The sequence below is a fragment of the Centroberyx affinis genome, unplaced genomic scaffold, assembly GCF_046629955.1.
Source record: "Centroberyx affinis isolate AG114_WGS23_722 - 3 ecotype Tasmania unplaced genomic scaffold, CSIRO-AGI_Caff_v1 ptg006006l_1, whole genome shotgun sequence".
NCBI classification, from domain to species: domain Eukaryota; kingdom Metazoa; phylum Chordata; class Actinopteri; order Beryciformes; family Berycidae; genus Centroberyx; species Centroberyx affinis.
Genome location: NW_027283055.1, coordinates 227,113 through 239,992, shown reverse-complemented (window position 1 = coordinate 239,992; position 12,880 = coordinate 227,113). Strand labels below are relative to the sequence as shown.

General features: G+C 40.5%; 1 protein-coding gene across 6 annotated transcripts in view; it reads right to left on the bottom strand.

Moving 5' to 3' along the window:
• Positions 1 to 11,663, bottom strand: part of usp48 (ubiquitin specific peptidase 48) — a 29,542-nt gene extending 17,879 nt beyond the window's left edge. For all 6 annotated transcript variants that reach the window (XR_011696976.1, XR_011696975.1, XR_011696977.1 and 3 more), the window contains exons 1-11: positions 11,535 to 11,663; positions 10,961 to 11,098; positions 10,180 to 10,300; positions 9,931 to 10,072; positions 9,367 to 9,494; positions 4,831 to 4,955; positions 3,990 to 4,098; positions 2,173 to 2,306; positions 1,561 to 1,646; positions 790 to 969; positions 463 to 600 (exon numbers count right to left, since the gene is read on the bottom strand). Coding sequence is in view for 3 of the 6 variants with exons in the window: in XM_071547535.1 (XP_071403636.1) it covers positions 463 to 600; positions 790 to 969; positions 1,561 to 1,646; positions 2,173 to 2,306; positions 3,990 to 4,098; positions 4,831 to 4,955; positions 9,367 to 9,494; positions 9,931 to 10,072; positions 10,180 to 10,300; positions 10,961 to 11,094 (1,297 nt within the window). In the remaining 3 variants the exon portion in view is untranslated. The remainder of the gene's footprint in view (positions 1 to 462; positions 601 to 789; positions 970 to 1,560; positions 1,647 to 2,172; positions 2,307 to 3,989; positions 4,099 to 4,830; positions 4,956 to 9,366; positions 9,495 to 9,930; positions 10,073 to 10,179; positions 10,301 to 10,960; positions 11,099 to 11,534) is intronic.
• Positions 11,664 to 12,880: the final 1,217 nt, after the last annotated feature.

Here is a 12,880-nt window from a genome sequence, read left to right as displayed (position 1 = left end):
CATGCAAAGCTGTTATGTCAATGATATTTGGAAAAGTTTAGCAACTGTAAGTGCAACTTTACATTTTAAATTTAGATGTTTAACCATCTACCCCACTGGTGTTTTGATAAATTTAAGGACATGTGATGCTGAAAATTGAACTTCAGTGTATTTTGAGGATTACAAACAAGTTAAAAATAATGCTGTGTAATGTTTACAGTCTATGCTGCCATATTGAGTTTCCTACTTGGAATTGAAAGGTCAATCAATTGCATTTTTCCATGTAGGAAGTCAGGATTTCCAAGCTATGCCTATATATGTGACATGGAGGTTATATAAAAAAGGTTAGCAATTGAGGTATGTATTCAAATATGCATAGTCTGTAAAAAAAAAAAAAAAAGTCTAACCATCTACGGATCATGCTTACAATGCTGCTGTATGTGAGGTGTACTTGAGGACCGTGTGATGCCTAAACGCCCTCACCTGGTACCTCGACGTTGGTTCTGGAGGAGTCTGAGCTCTCCTCTTCCTGGACCTTGTACACCAACATGTAGGCATTCCTAGAGCAGTGGTAGCCTTTACTGCACTTGGGCTTCCGCGCCTGGGACTTCACTGTTTCAGCTAGGGAGCAATAACGACCGGGAGAAGAGAACAAGAACGTGAACCTCAGACATCGCAGTTAGCCTTGGGCCGATGGTCGATAATATCGAATAGCGCGATGACCACGCGTTTCCAAATTTTCCAGTGGATTTTACACCGTATTATGTGGTGAATTTAAAACCGTATAGCGTCCAGTTTCCTGCCGCTCACCGATGTCCTCCTCGATCCCCAGCTGCAGCTTCTTGCCCTCCATTTTCTCGATCTCCTCGTCGTTGAACTTGTACCAGTCGCTGGTGCGCGCGTCCTTCACATGGGCGATGTAGTGGCCTGAGTAGGCACTGACGCCCCGGTGGATCAGCACAGCGCTCAGTTCGTACACACACTTCTGGTCTGGGGAGGCAGCCCAAACACACACACGCATATATAAAAACAGACTTACTTTCCATTAGGGCTGAACGATTTTGAAATGATATCTAATTGCGATTATTTTGACTGATATTGCAATTGCGATATGATTTGCGATATTAGAGGGAATGATCAATTTTACATCATTATTCTCATTTTCATTGAAAAACGTATTAAAATGATTATGGTGTGATTTTTGCGGGGGATCTGTACCAAACAAAGATGTTTTCTTAAGTCTGTAGAATATGATGTGTAGGCCAGGACATCTCTGCAGCACCACAATATTTCATTTAAAATGTTATTTTGACACATTTCACCTTTAATAAATATTGCATCTCCTGTGATTTGAAAATTGCAGTAGGCCATATTGCGATTTCAATAAAATTTCGATTAATTGTTCAGCCCTACTTTCCATGCAGTTGTATTCTCTGGCTGTTAGGGCTTATTGTTGTTGTGATGATAATGACAATGGTAATAATGATTATTACTATTATTACCATTACTATTATTATTTCTTGACTTACTGTTTGGGCTTAGCATGTGCAAATGTAACTTATTGCAATAACCAATTAATACCTTCTTTTCCTTCCAGGAAAGGCCCCATGTCCAGCTGCTCTGGGAAACTGATAAAGGTGTTGAGCTTCTTCTTGTGGCCCGTTTGTCTGGAGAGGACATTTCAATGAAGTACTGCAAAACCCTTTGTCCCATACAAGTAAACAACATGCGTGTACTGATGGTATCTGGGCTGGGCAATAACTCAATGTTATCATTTATTGTCTTTCAGTAGAAACATACCGTGCAGAAATGACAGTTATTGTGATGCACAATGCTATTGTTTGTTTCACAATACTATGATATAAAGCAGTTACTAATTAAAATCTCTCACAAAATGAGATCTGAAACAAATTAGGGAATATTATTTGAAAATTACAGCTTTATCATACTTTATATTACCATGCAGTTCAATGCAGTGAACGTCAATTTGATTATTTAACATTTGATTTTGCATATCTTGGCAGATATTGTGATATATCAATATCAAAAATAATTTCTTAGGATTTTCATGATAATCTGAATAAATTGTTCTTATCTGTTAACCTATTCTGAATAAACGATGCTAATTTATCATCATTATTCATCTTTAACCAGGGATTGTCACACAGTGTTGAGTACAGAGCAGGGGCTGACCTGTCGAACACAAAGCGCATGAGCTGCAGGTTGAGGGTGGGGGGGAGGCTGTGCAGTCGGATCCTCCGGGTGGCGCTCTGTTTACTCTGACAACTCTCACAGAAGTAGCGGTTGTCCCCGTCCAGCTTCTCCTCCTGCAAGGTGGAAGAGTTAACAGTGACACAAATACACACTGAACAGTACATTTTCAAGCACAGTATTTACTTTAACCTGGAACAAAAAAAAAAAGCTAGACTCTAACACTTTTTGACCACTGGACAAAACTTGTCCACTGATTTGATGTTACTCAGTGCTTTAGGTTTTCTGTGTAGAACTTTTTAAAACCACAATGAAATGAAAACAGACTTTTTCGCCCTTTTATCTAAGTTTCCATGTCATAATATACATATTAGGTGGAGCTTTTGCATTTTTATACCTCCTTAAAAGCCATTTCCTGCATTCTAGGGCCTTAAAACGCAAAAAGAAAAACCAGAAATCATGACATTCCTTTGGTTTGTTAGCAGGGGATCTCAAAAGGGTTTGAATGGATTTGCACAAAACTTTGTAGAAATGGTCATGGGGCATGGAGGAACTCTTTCCACATTGATTGGCCAAAGGGGGGCGTGGCAGCGGGTTCTCACATAAAGGCAAATAAGTTCCAAACGGATTCACATTAACAGCATCAAACTTTATGTGCCTCTCAGCAGACATAAGCAAGCCACCCATTAATGGCCCAATCAAACAACATGAGGAACAGATATAGAGCTGATGGGCCATGTGGTGCTGTGATAATCGCAAGAATTTGAACAGGCAGATCTCATGTCCCATTTCAGGTCCAGTCATGAAAATGTGAAGCATCTCCTGATGTGAAACAAGTTGCTAATGTGGCATGGAAGAAATTATTAACTTTTGGTGAAAATCCCACATGTGGAACTGGCATATATTGACAACTGCATAGCGCTGGTGAAGGAATGCGTTCTACTAGGTCTGTGGTATCTAGTTTTTTATGTGAACATTCCAAACTTGGCTTCTAGAAAATATTTTTTCGTCGCAGATGAGGGGGAAATTGTTACACAGTGGCAAGCAAGGGGTCAAAGTGGCACAACACCACTGTTAGAGTTTTTGGGGAGAACCCTGTTGTATTTGTTATATCAAAAAGCCATTACTTTAACTACCCAGAAAACAGTAGCAGTAGTTTAACCTCAATACGTACCAGTATAATACCACCACTGATTTTTGAACAATACCACCCCTCCCATCAAATAAAACTGCCTTTCTCTCCCTAACATATATCCCATTGGTTTACACTTGTGAATAATCCCTCCCCACATTATGTCCTGTCCTAACATCCTGTTTCAACAGGAAATACATCAATGAAGGAAGCAAGATGCTCTCAAAATGCCATTTCATTGGGACTTAAATGGACAAGCCCAACCGACTTCATCAGACGGCATCCCACATTAAATCATGACGATGAGGATTTTTTTCTGAAATGCAAGAAAACAACATATAGCATGCTGTCTAAATGCCTAAATAAAGAATTATAAATATATATGTGTGTATACTGTAAGTAGAGTGTCTGTCTGTTATATATCCTACGCTGTCACCTTGCACTGAATATGAGGTCCTGTTGTGTCTGTCAGTTATAAATTCCAGCAATGTCTCCAAGACAAAGTCTTGTACAGTTACTGTAATTGGCGAATAAAGTGAGTCTGATAAGCATAATATGATGTTTACATGTGCCAATCCAAACTGAATTGTGAATCTGAACATTCCAAATATGAGTTATTGGTGTGGATGTAAATGCATTCAATGCGGCATGGACATTTAAGTGTTACCTTGAGGAACTCTGTGACGCACTCTGTGAGGTTCTTGTGGCCCTGGATGTTGAGCTCCAGTTCGTAGAATCGGGACGGCAGTGGAGATGCTCGACCACACTGGTTACAGCTGGGGGACAACGACACCAAGACAGAGATTCCACCATTGCACTTTAGGAAAATGTATTTTTCAGGGCTAATATTGCAACTCAAGCACGCCCACCCTGCTAAAATCATGACAGTCAACCAAATATCTGTGTATCTCCCCGTTAACTCTGATCACGATCCAAATCATGACTAATAAAAACATAACCTTTACATTCACAAAGCCAAGCCTCATAAAAATACCCAGCATCAGGCTTGCCCTGTTAACCTGACAAGAATAAAGTTTCCATCTGCCTCAAGAATGGAAAGAAATGGCTAGTAAATCTACTTTCACTTCTGACTGGCACCACATCTGATAAAGCGCTACATAGCCAGACGGCTTGACTTTATAAAAAATGCCCCTAGGAAGAGAGAACAACACATCTCTCCGAGCAACCAGAGAACTTTCCCTCTGCAGAAAACAAACTTTTTCTATATTTCAAATTATTGCATTCTCTGAGATGACCAAATCTAATCTCTGACACAATCTCAAAGTAACTTGTAATGCATCCAGCAGCTTGAGAACTTGATGTACTCTGACCACGGTACCTTTCCCTCATTTTTATGTGGAAAAACAGAAAGGCTAACGTAAAAAAAAAAATGTCACGTTTATGAGTCAAGGCCCGACGCCCCCCCCCCCCTTGAGATAAAAGTTCAGGTTGTATTTTTGTGAGGCTGGCGAGGCAACAGAAGAGGTTTGAGCATTGGGTGGTCTTACACAGTCACGTAGGAGAACTGTCCACAGAACTGCTGCTGGATGACGTTCTGCAGGCTGGGGCTCTTCTGTTTGGACAGCGTGTCCTCCAGCAGAGACAGGAAGAGCTTGGAAAACTCCTGAGCGTCCTGGAAATGAAAAGTCTGAACTCAGTGCTGAGAGTGAGGGAGGAGAGGAGGAGGAGGAGAAGGTGAGCTGGTCTAGAGACACGGATTAAGTTTAGTCCTGGCACTTCAAGGAGGACTAACTCAGACTGGCTTTCGCAAAGATAGTTTGAAATTGTCCTCGATTTAAAGTCTTCTGGATTAAAAACTTCTGTGATGTTCAATGCATTCCAGGAGTTACTTTGCATTGAAGTGTTGTAATTCTACTTTTCCCTCAACCTGCCTAGTCTACTTCGGTTAGTGTTTTCCTGCGTTTCCCAGAATGCCTTTTGACACCCCCCAGAGAAGTGGTGTAAACTTGTTGCTTGCAATCAAAGCAACAATCAAATTCCCAAATATTGTGTTGGCATATTGGCCCAATCCCAAACCAGCCCCTAACCTCTCGCCCTATCCACTCCCCCTCTGTTTTTGCACGTAGGGCTGGGCGATATGGTTGAAATCAATATCATGATAATCATAAGGATTTTTCTCGATATCAGTATATACCACGATATGGTTCATGCATGCAAAATCATGTTAAATAATCAAATTAATGTTCATCTCATTGAACTGAATGGTGATGTTAGGTGTGATGTCAAACAAAACTGAAATTTTCAAATAATATTCCTACCATACCTCATTTTATGAGAGTTTTAAAGTAAAATTTGCTTGTCATCATCAATTTAGACAGCAGAAATGTGTGTCACGATTAGGGCTGGGCAATATATCGATATTATACCGATATTGTGATATGAAACGAGATATCGCATAAGTGTTGTCTTTTCCTGGTTTTAAAGGCTGCATTACAGTAAAGTGATGTCATTTTTCTGAACTTACCAGACTGTTCTAGCTGTTCTATTATTTGCCTTTACCCACTTAGTCATTATATCCACATTACTGATGATTATTTATCAAAAATCTCATTGTGTAAATATTTTGGGAAAGCACCAATAGTCATCCCTACAATATTGTCACAATGTCGATATTGAGGTATTTGGTCAAAAATATTGTGATATTTGATTTTGTCCATATCGCCCAGCCCTACTTACAACTGAACATTTAGCCCACTTCGTAGAAAATACCGAGATATATATCGTGTATCGCCATTCAGCCTAAAAAAATACCGAGATATGATTTTTGGTCCATATTGCCCAGCCCTAGTCACGATATCAAAATATCTTCATATCATCACGATATGATTCCACTGAAAGACGATAATCGATAATATCGAATTATCGCCCAGCCCTATTTGCATGTTCACGTGGAGGGTTCGCCAGATTAAGGGCCGTCCCAAACCAATTAGCGCTGAGTCTAAGTGGACTGAAACCCACTGACAGCGAGTCTACATCAACGCAGACTTACAATCGTCCGCTAGCAGGAAGCGCACCTGCAACAGGAGAACGGAGGAAACGACAGACAAATGTGAAGTTCCGTCTTTCCACTTTGTCAAGTATTTTTGATCATGCACACACACCTTTGTTTTCCTCACACTGACTTTACAGCCTCAGACGAAATCACAGAATGTGTGATGAAGTTTAAAACTAACAAAGGAGAACATCACTTTGTCGCTTGACTTGTAGCAAACCCGTGAAAGCCTTTATGCATTTCATCATCATCAATCATGACTATCATTGGCTGTAACTATCTATCGGCTGTAACGGTGACGACTGCTTTCAGTTCTTCTGGCAGAGTGGCGAGGGCGTCCCGCGGTTTGACAATTTATTCCTCCCCCTTCATCAGAAGTGCCCTCCACAGCTGTGAGTGTAACGTGATTGGGAGTGACACTTGGTGGTGAAGTGGTAGTGGGTAGGGGCCGGTTTGGGATTGGGCCATTGTGTGTTATGTTTCTCCCTTGTCCGTGTCAGAGTGTGGATGTCTGATGAGCTGCAGGGTGGTGTGCTGTGATTGATTGGTGTGTGTGTGTGTGTGTGTGTGACTGCGTAGGGTGTGTTCTGGTTGCTGACTGGCCTGGTGTGACGGCTCCACGGATTTAAGGCCAGCTGTCCGCAGTCTACTGGGCTCTAGGGTTGCACGCTATACCGGTACCAACGGTGTACCGTGGTGCCAAAACGTCACGATGCCTACTATACCATATGCTTTATACAACGCTACTACCGTGGAATACGGTACCAGCGGGACAGTGTTTTACCTCTGTTCCCACATTCACTGGTTTCTGCAGTCACAATATTATATTGACGTTAGTGCACCCTCTCGTGGAAGCAACTAGTAGCGTGACGTGTGTGTGTGTGCGCACGAGCTATTCTCATCAGCATCGTCATCATGGCAGAAGCGTTCCCTTGCCTTAGCTCCGCACCATCAACTTTAATATTACTAAAGAAGCCTAATGCTAAAAGTTTGACAGGCAAAATAAGGCAACACATCTAATCTGCTGAAGCATCTCCAGTGTCGTCACCCAGACCGTGCACTGGAATTACAAAGAGCTAGGGCTGGGCGATATGGACCAAAAATCATATCTCGGTATTTTTAGGCTGAATGGCGATACGCGATATATATCTCGGTATTTTCAACAAAGTGGGCTAAATGTTCAGTTGTAAGTCAAAACCACATGTGAGATGTCACAAGCACTTTCATTTCATTTCAAAATAAAATGCAAAGACAGGGTTTCCTTCCCTGTTTTAGAACAGTCTGGTAAGTTCAGAAAATGACATCACTTTATTGTAATGCAGCCTTTAAAACCAGGAAAAGACAACACTTATGCCATATCACGATATTACGATATCCAAAATCTAAGACGATATCTAGTCTCATATCACGATATCGATATAATATTGATATATCGCCCAGCCCTACAAAGAGCTAATGAGGTTAGCTAGCAGTTTTCTTGCCATTAAAAATGAATGAATACACTTCTTAAAGCGTGTGCTGTTGCTAGCTAACGTTAGCTAGCTAACGGAGTGCCTGTCATCAGCTATAAGGAAATGCTTGCTAGCGTTAATGTTGTATGTCGGGTTACCGTAACGTTAGCTGACCCTCACTGAGCTGCTGTCGGCTCCTCCTTATCGTTAGGTTGCATTGAGTTACATTATGATGTGTTCAAGCTCTATTCAGTAAAAATGAGTATTGGGCGAAGGTAAATTATAACGTTATCATGATGTGTTCAAATGTAATCTTGTAAAATGTAGTTTTTGGCGAGAAACTTCAATAAATACAGTTGTTTGAAGGAGAAATTTGTTGATGTTTTCACAGCAATATAAAATAATAAATATTAGAGAGGGAATTATGACCTGTTTAACTTCCTAACACTAGTTCTAAGCAGCTTATAATACATAATTAAAACTACATGCCAAGATTTTTTTTTAATCAAAGCAAATAATAAAAACACAATAATTTATTTCCTAATCATTTGAATTGTGTGTTTTTATGCAAATAACTATAGATAACAATAACAAAGTAAAAGGATAACATTTAGAATTTTGGACGGTTTACACTGACTAACACTGTATGTATGTTATGTATGTATGTATGTTATGTATGTTAAACACTTGTTTTGCTCCCACTAATAGTCCCTAAAAGTCCCTAATACCTGTGATTGTAAAAAAATAGATTTCTCCGCGGTATCGCGATACTACCCGGTATCATGATACTTTGGCTGGTATAGTATCGCAGGGTAAAATATTAGTATCGTGACAACCCTATTGGGCTCTCTCTCCTTCCGGCTCCCAACGCATCAGCGTGACTAGCCTTTAGCTCGGACCAATTTATTCTTTTGGTAGTAGCAAGAGTACTACTAGGAAATGTACCGACAGTGTTATTTAAGCCAGGTGCTCTAAAATCATGGAAATCTGGTAAATACAAAATAGACTTCTAGCAGTCCAGGAAGTTGGAGGGTTGCGGAGCCATTTGGTTTTGATGCCATTTTTTCTCAGGTTTTGCCATAGGGAGTTAGGTTAAGAGTTTGTAGTTTTGTTTCTTTTGATTTTGTTAGGGATGTTACATTTGTTGGGTTTAGTTACTTCCCCTTAGATTTCTTTCAATAAATTGCTACTTTGGACTGCCATCCTGCTAATGCTGGTCCTTCTTGAGAGCAGGGAAAGAGGGGGAGTCACAGTTTTCATGTGATGCCTAGGTTTCTCCTAGGTAGAGGCATAACAGTGGGCGTACAGGCATATAAATATGACTAGGTAGCCACTAGTTTGTTACTCAAAGCACAACGTGTCTTGTGGATGCATTGCATTCTGGTCTGGTTGAGGATACTGTGGGTGGAGAAGTGGGCATCTCTGCCTCTTCTACGATAGGGCTGAACATTGAATCGGAATTTTATCGAAATCGCAATATGGCCTACTGCAATTTTCAAATCGCAGACTCCTGAACCGAAAAGAACTAAATGAACTGAAAAGAATGAAAAGAAGTTACGAGGTTTCAATTAGGGATTTACCTGTTGCTGTCCCGTGTCCAGCCCCAATGCTTTGACTAGCCCCGTCGGGTCGATGTACCTTCTGTTGCTGTTCTGCAGGAGTGCAAACAGATACTGGAGATGCTCACAGATGGACTGAGGTTCGTAGTCTGAAATACATAGAGAGGTCTGTCTGGGATTGTGAAATGCTTGACATTGACAATATTTGGCATTACTCACTTATGTACACAAATAGTCCGAAGGCTTCAAGCAGATGCATTTGTAAAACTTCAGGAATGGTTAACTGAATTTGGCTAAGACAGGGACTCGTTTGAGCACCACTTTCTGACTTCACTTCATTTTGAAAACCTTGTCTACACATCAACAAACCAGGGCAAGTCGATCCAGGTAAGATTATGTAATTGTATGTCTCTTAAAGAAGTGACTTTCTGCAGTTATCAATACTGAGTACCGGGGGAGAAAGCCTTAAATGCCGGTTGGTGGTGACAGTGGATCCCCAAGGTACTCTACGGGGCGTGCTGACTTAAACCAGTGGAATACAAAGGCGCCAACATAAAAGTGTCCCTAATCTTCAGTTTTCTTTACCAGAGTCAATGTTGTGCTCCTGCGCTCTGGAATTATGGCACAGGTAGAGGCTCCTGCGCAGCTCCAGGTTGTGGAACCACACTTGCAGGAACGTGTTGACGTAACATGTCGCGCCCAAGTTGGTCAGGCCCACAAACGTGTTCTGAGAAAGAGAGAGATCAACCATCGCTTTTCAAACTCTTCCATCCCTGACCTTATGCATGACTTCTATAGACTTCAGCAGATCAGGTGTGTCAGGCGAAAAGATACCTTGTCTCGACGCTCTGAATTTGGGTCATCGATGTTGTGGAAAGCGTTCTCATCGATCTCTCCCAGCCACGCCTGCTCGCCGATACCTACAAGACAGTTGGGGTTCCCTTTGCAATTCCTCCTGCAAAAAGCAAAATATCGTCATGAACCTTGTGATTCTGTTGCCAACATGAAGTTGTTGTGAAGCTAAAACGAATACCTACAGTTCTCATGCTAAAGTCCATTAAAAAAAATGGCAGTTTAATGATGCCTTGCTTCAAAAATGGACTCAAGAACGTTTATGAATCTAGGAGCCACTTTACATACACAGACAGACAGATCATCACATACATAAATAAAGCAACATTTAATTCAATAAAATATCAACACACTGCTCCCTACCGCCCACCGTGGTATATTTTGGGTGGAAGAGCACTGCGTTAATAGCAGGCAAACCAATTATAAAAGTTGAAATCTTGTTATAAATAAGTGTTGTTTCGTGAAGTGGATGCATGCCGAATTTAAAAGTGGTTTATTTCAATTGGTAAACCGTCTTGAGAAATGTTGTACGAGTTATGTACGTTTACCGATATGCAAGGAAACATTACATTTTCATACTTTTCAATGGAGTTTGGCAAATCGTTCTCTACGGGAGACCTCAAGCTATCCATCCACCGTTTTAGCTTCTGTTGCTACAGACAGTTATTCAAAGTGCGTGCTAGCTGACAGATACTAGCACATTTTTGGGGTAGCATTACTTTCGGAACAGATGGGTGTTATTAAGAAATGTGCAACAATGTACCTGCAGGCTCCTCTCTTGCAGGCCGGTACATTGACGCGGTATGCTAGCTCAATGTGTTCCCGAGTGATATCCTCTGGTTTCACCGTTTCCACCCAACGCCAAGCTGCTTTCTCCAGCTGTAAGCGAGGCGCCATAATCCTAGGACACAACCACAGTCAAATATATGGGTAGACGGAAAAGATAACTGCGTGATACAGCGGCCTAGCCGAACTGTTGTCATGCTAAAGTAGCCGGCTAACTGGAGCCAAATAAACTCTAGTATGTGATGGTCAACCTAGCTATGTGTAGCTAACCTAGCCAGCTAAGTTAGCTAACATTGGCTTACTAGTTGCTTGATTGCATTATTCCCCTTCAATAGTGAAACACCAACACACAAAGCACTGAAATACAAGAAATCCCGATACATAACATTTGCACAGTACGTCAGAACTGATAACTACCTCAGCGGTAACGTTAGCTAGCTAGCAATGTAGCCTGACCGGCAAGCTAAACTATGCTAGCAAGTCATTTTACTCGTGCATTTAGCTAGCACTACATAGCGAGTTTATTTGGTTAACGTGGAATATATTCCAACCTTTATGCGTGCAGCTGCGTCAGCAAAATATGATTTATATATTTTCACATTTTATTCATGGTTTATTTTAGATTTAGCGCCCTTGCGTCAGTTTATAAATAAATTATTTCCTCGCTCAAAAGCAACACGACGTCAACTGGTGACGTAGGTGACGTCTCCTTTGTTATGAGTGGAGGGTGGAAAGGATGCTGCCTTCAGGTTCTGTCGGAATTAACGAAATAAATTAACGCCATTACGAGTTGAGTGCGGATGAATACGAAGCTTATTGCAGTCACTTGAAGAAAAAAAAATCATCCCGATTTTTCCGAATTAATTAGATCATTATCTCATAATTCTGAGAAAAGATCTCGTTATTCTGAGACAATTATCTCATAATTCTGTGAAGACTGCATTATATATAATTTAAAAAATTCAAGCTGTTAATTGTGGTGTGGGAGTTAATATCAAATTAGGCCTACTGATATTCCTCTTCTTCTCCAATTTAGTAGGCCTAATTGGAATGGAGTGTCTATAAGAATTGGCAGAATTATGAATAAGAAGTCCATATTTATTTGTCCATACAAATGTTAGGTAGACCACTGTATGTTCACACGGAAGAGGTTGACTTGGAAAATGGACAAGGAAATATACATGAAAAATAAATACATGTAAAAGTTATGTTTAGCTGTCTGTTAGTCCTGGCATCAAAAGCTCAGTCAATCAATTTGAATAAACTGAAGACAAGTCAAAATATAAACAAAGCCAGTGGTGGGGTCACAGTGTTTCCACAGAGATCACCATACTGCAATTATGATTGAGGCTTTAAAGGTCCCATGGTTTCCATGATTTTTGTTTCCATGATGTTTTCAAATATGCTATGGCTCAGGATAAGAATAATGTTCTTCATGATGTCTTGCAAAAAAATGTAGTTTAGTTAAAAGCTGAATTGAATTAGTTAATGAATGTGAAGACTAGTCTTCACAATACTGGACTGGACCCTTTATGTGATGTTGCTCGGAAACTCGTCTCTATGTACCCTGCAATGTACTTTATTTAATTCTTGTCTTTTTTCTTTTTGCAAATATCTGATGTTTTTGTCAAGGTACCTGCGTCCTTCATATAGGAGCCATAATAATGTAAAAAAGAGAACTACGGGGCTATAAGTGAAACAGATTCCAATTCTTTGGCCCCTATAATGTTCATTCAAACAAGTTTTCAAGAATATGCCCACCAGCAACATATCTTTTGTGTTATTTTAATCATTTATCAGTATTGAAGCTCTAGCCAGATTGTTGACAGGGATTCAAAAGTCAAAGATTCTTCTTCGTCCATTGCCACTGCAAAATGGAACAAAACAAAAGGAGGAT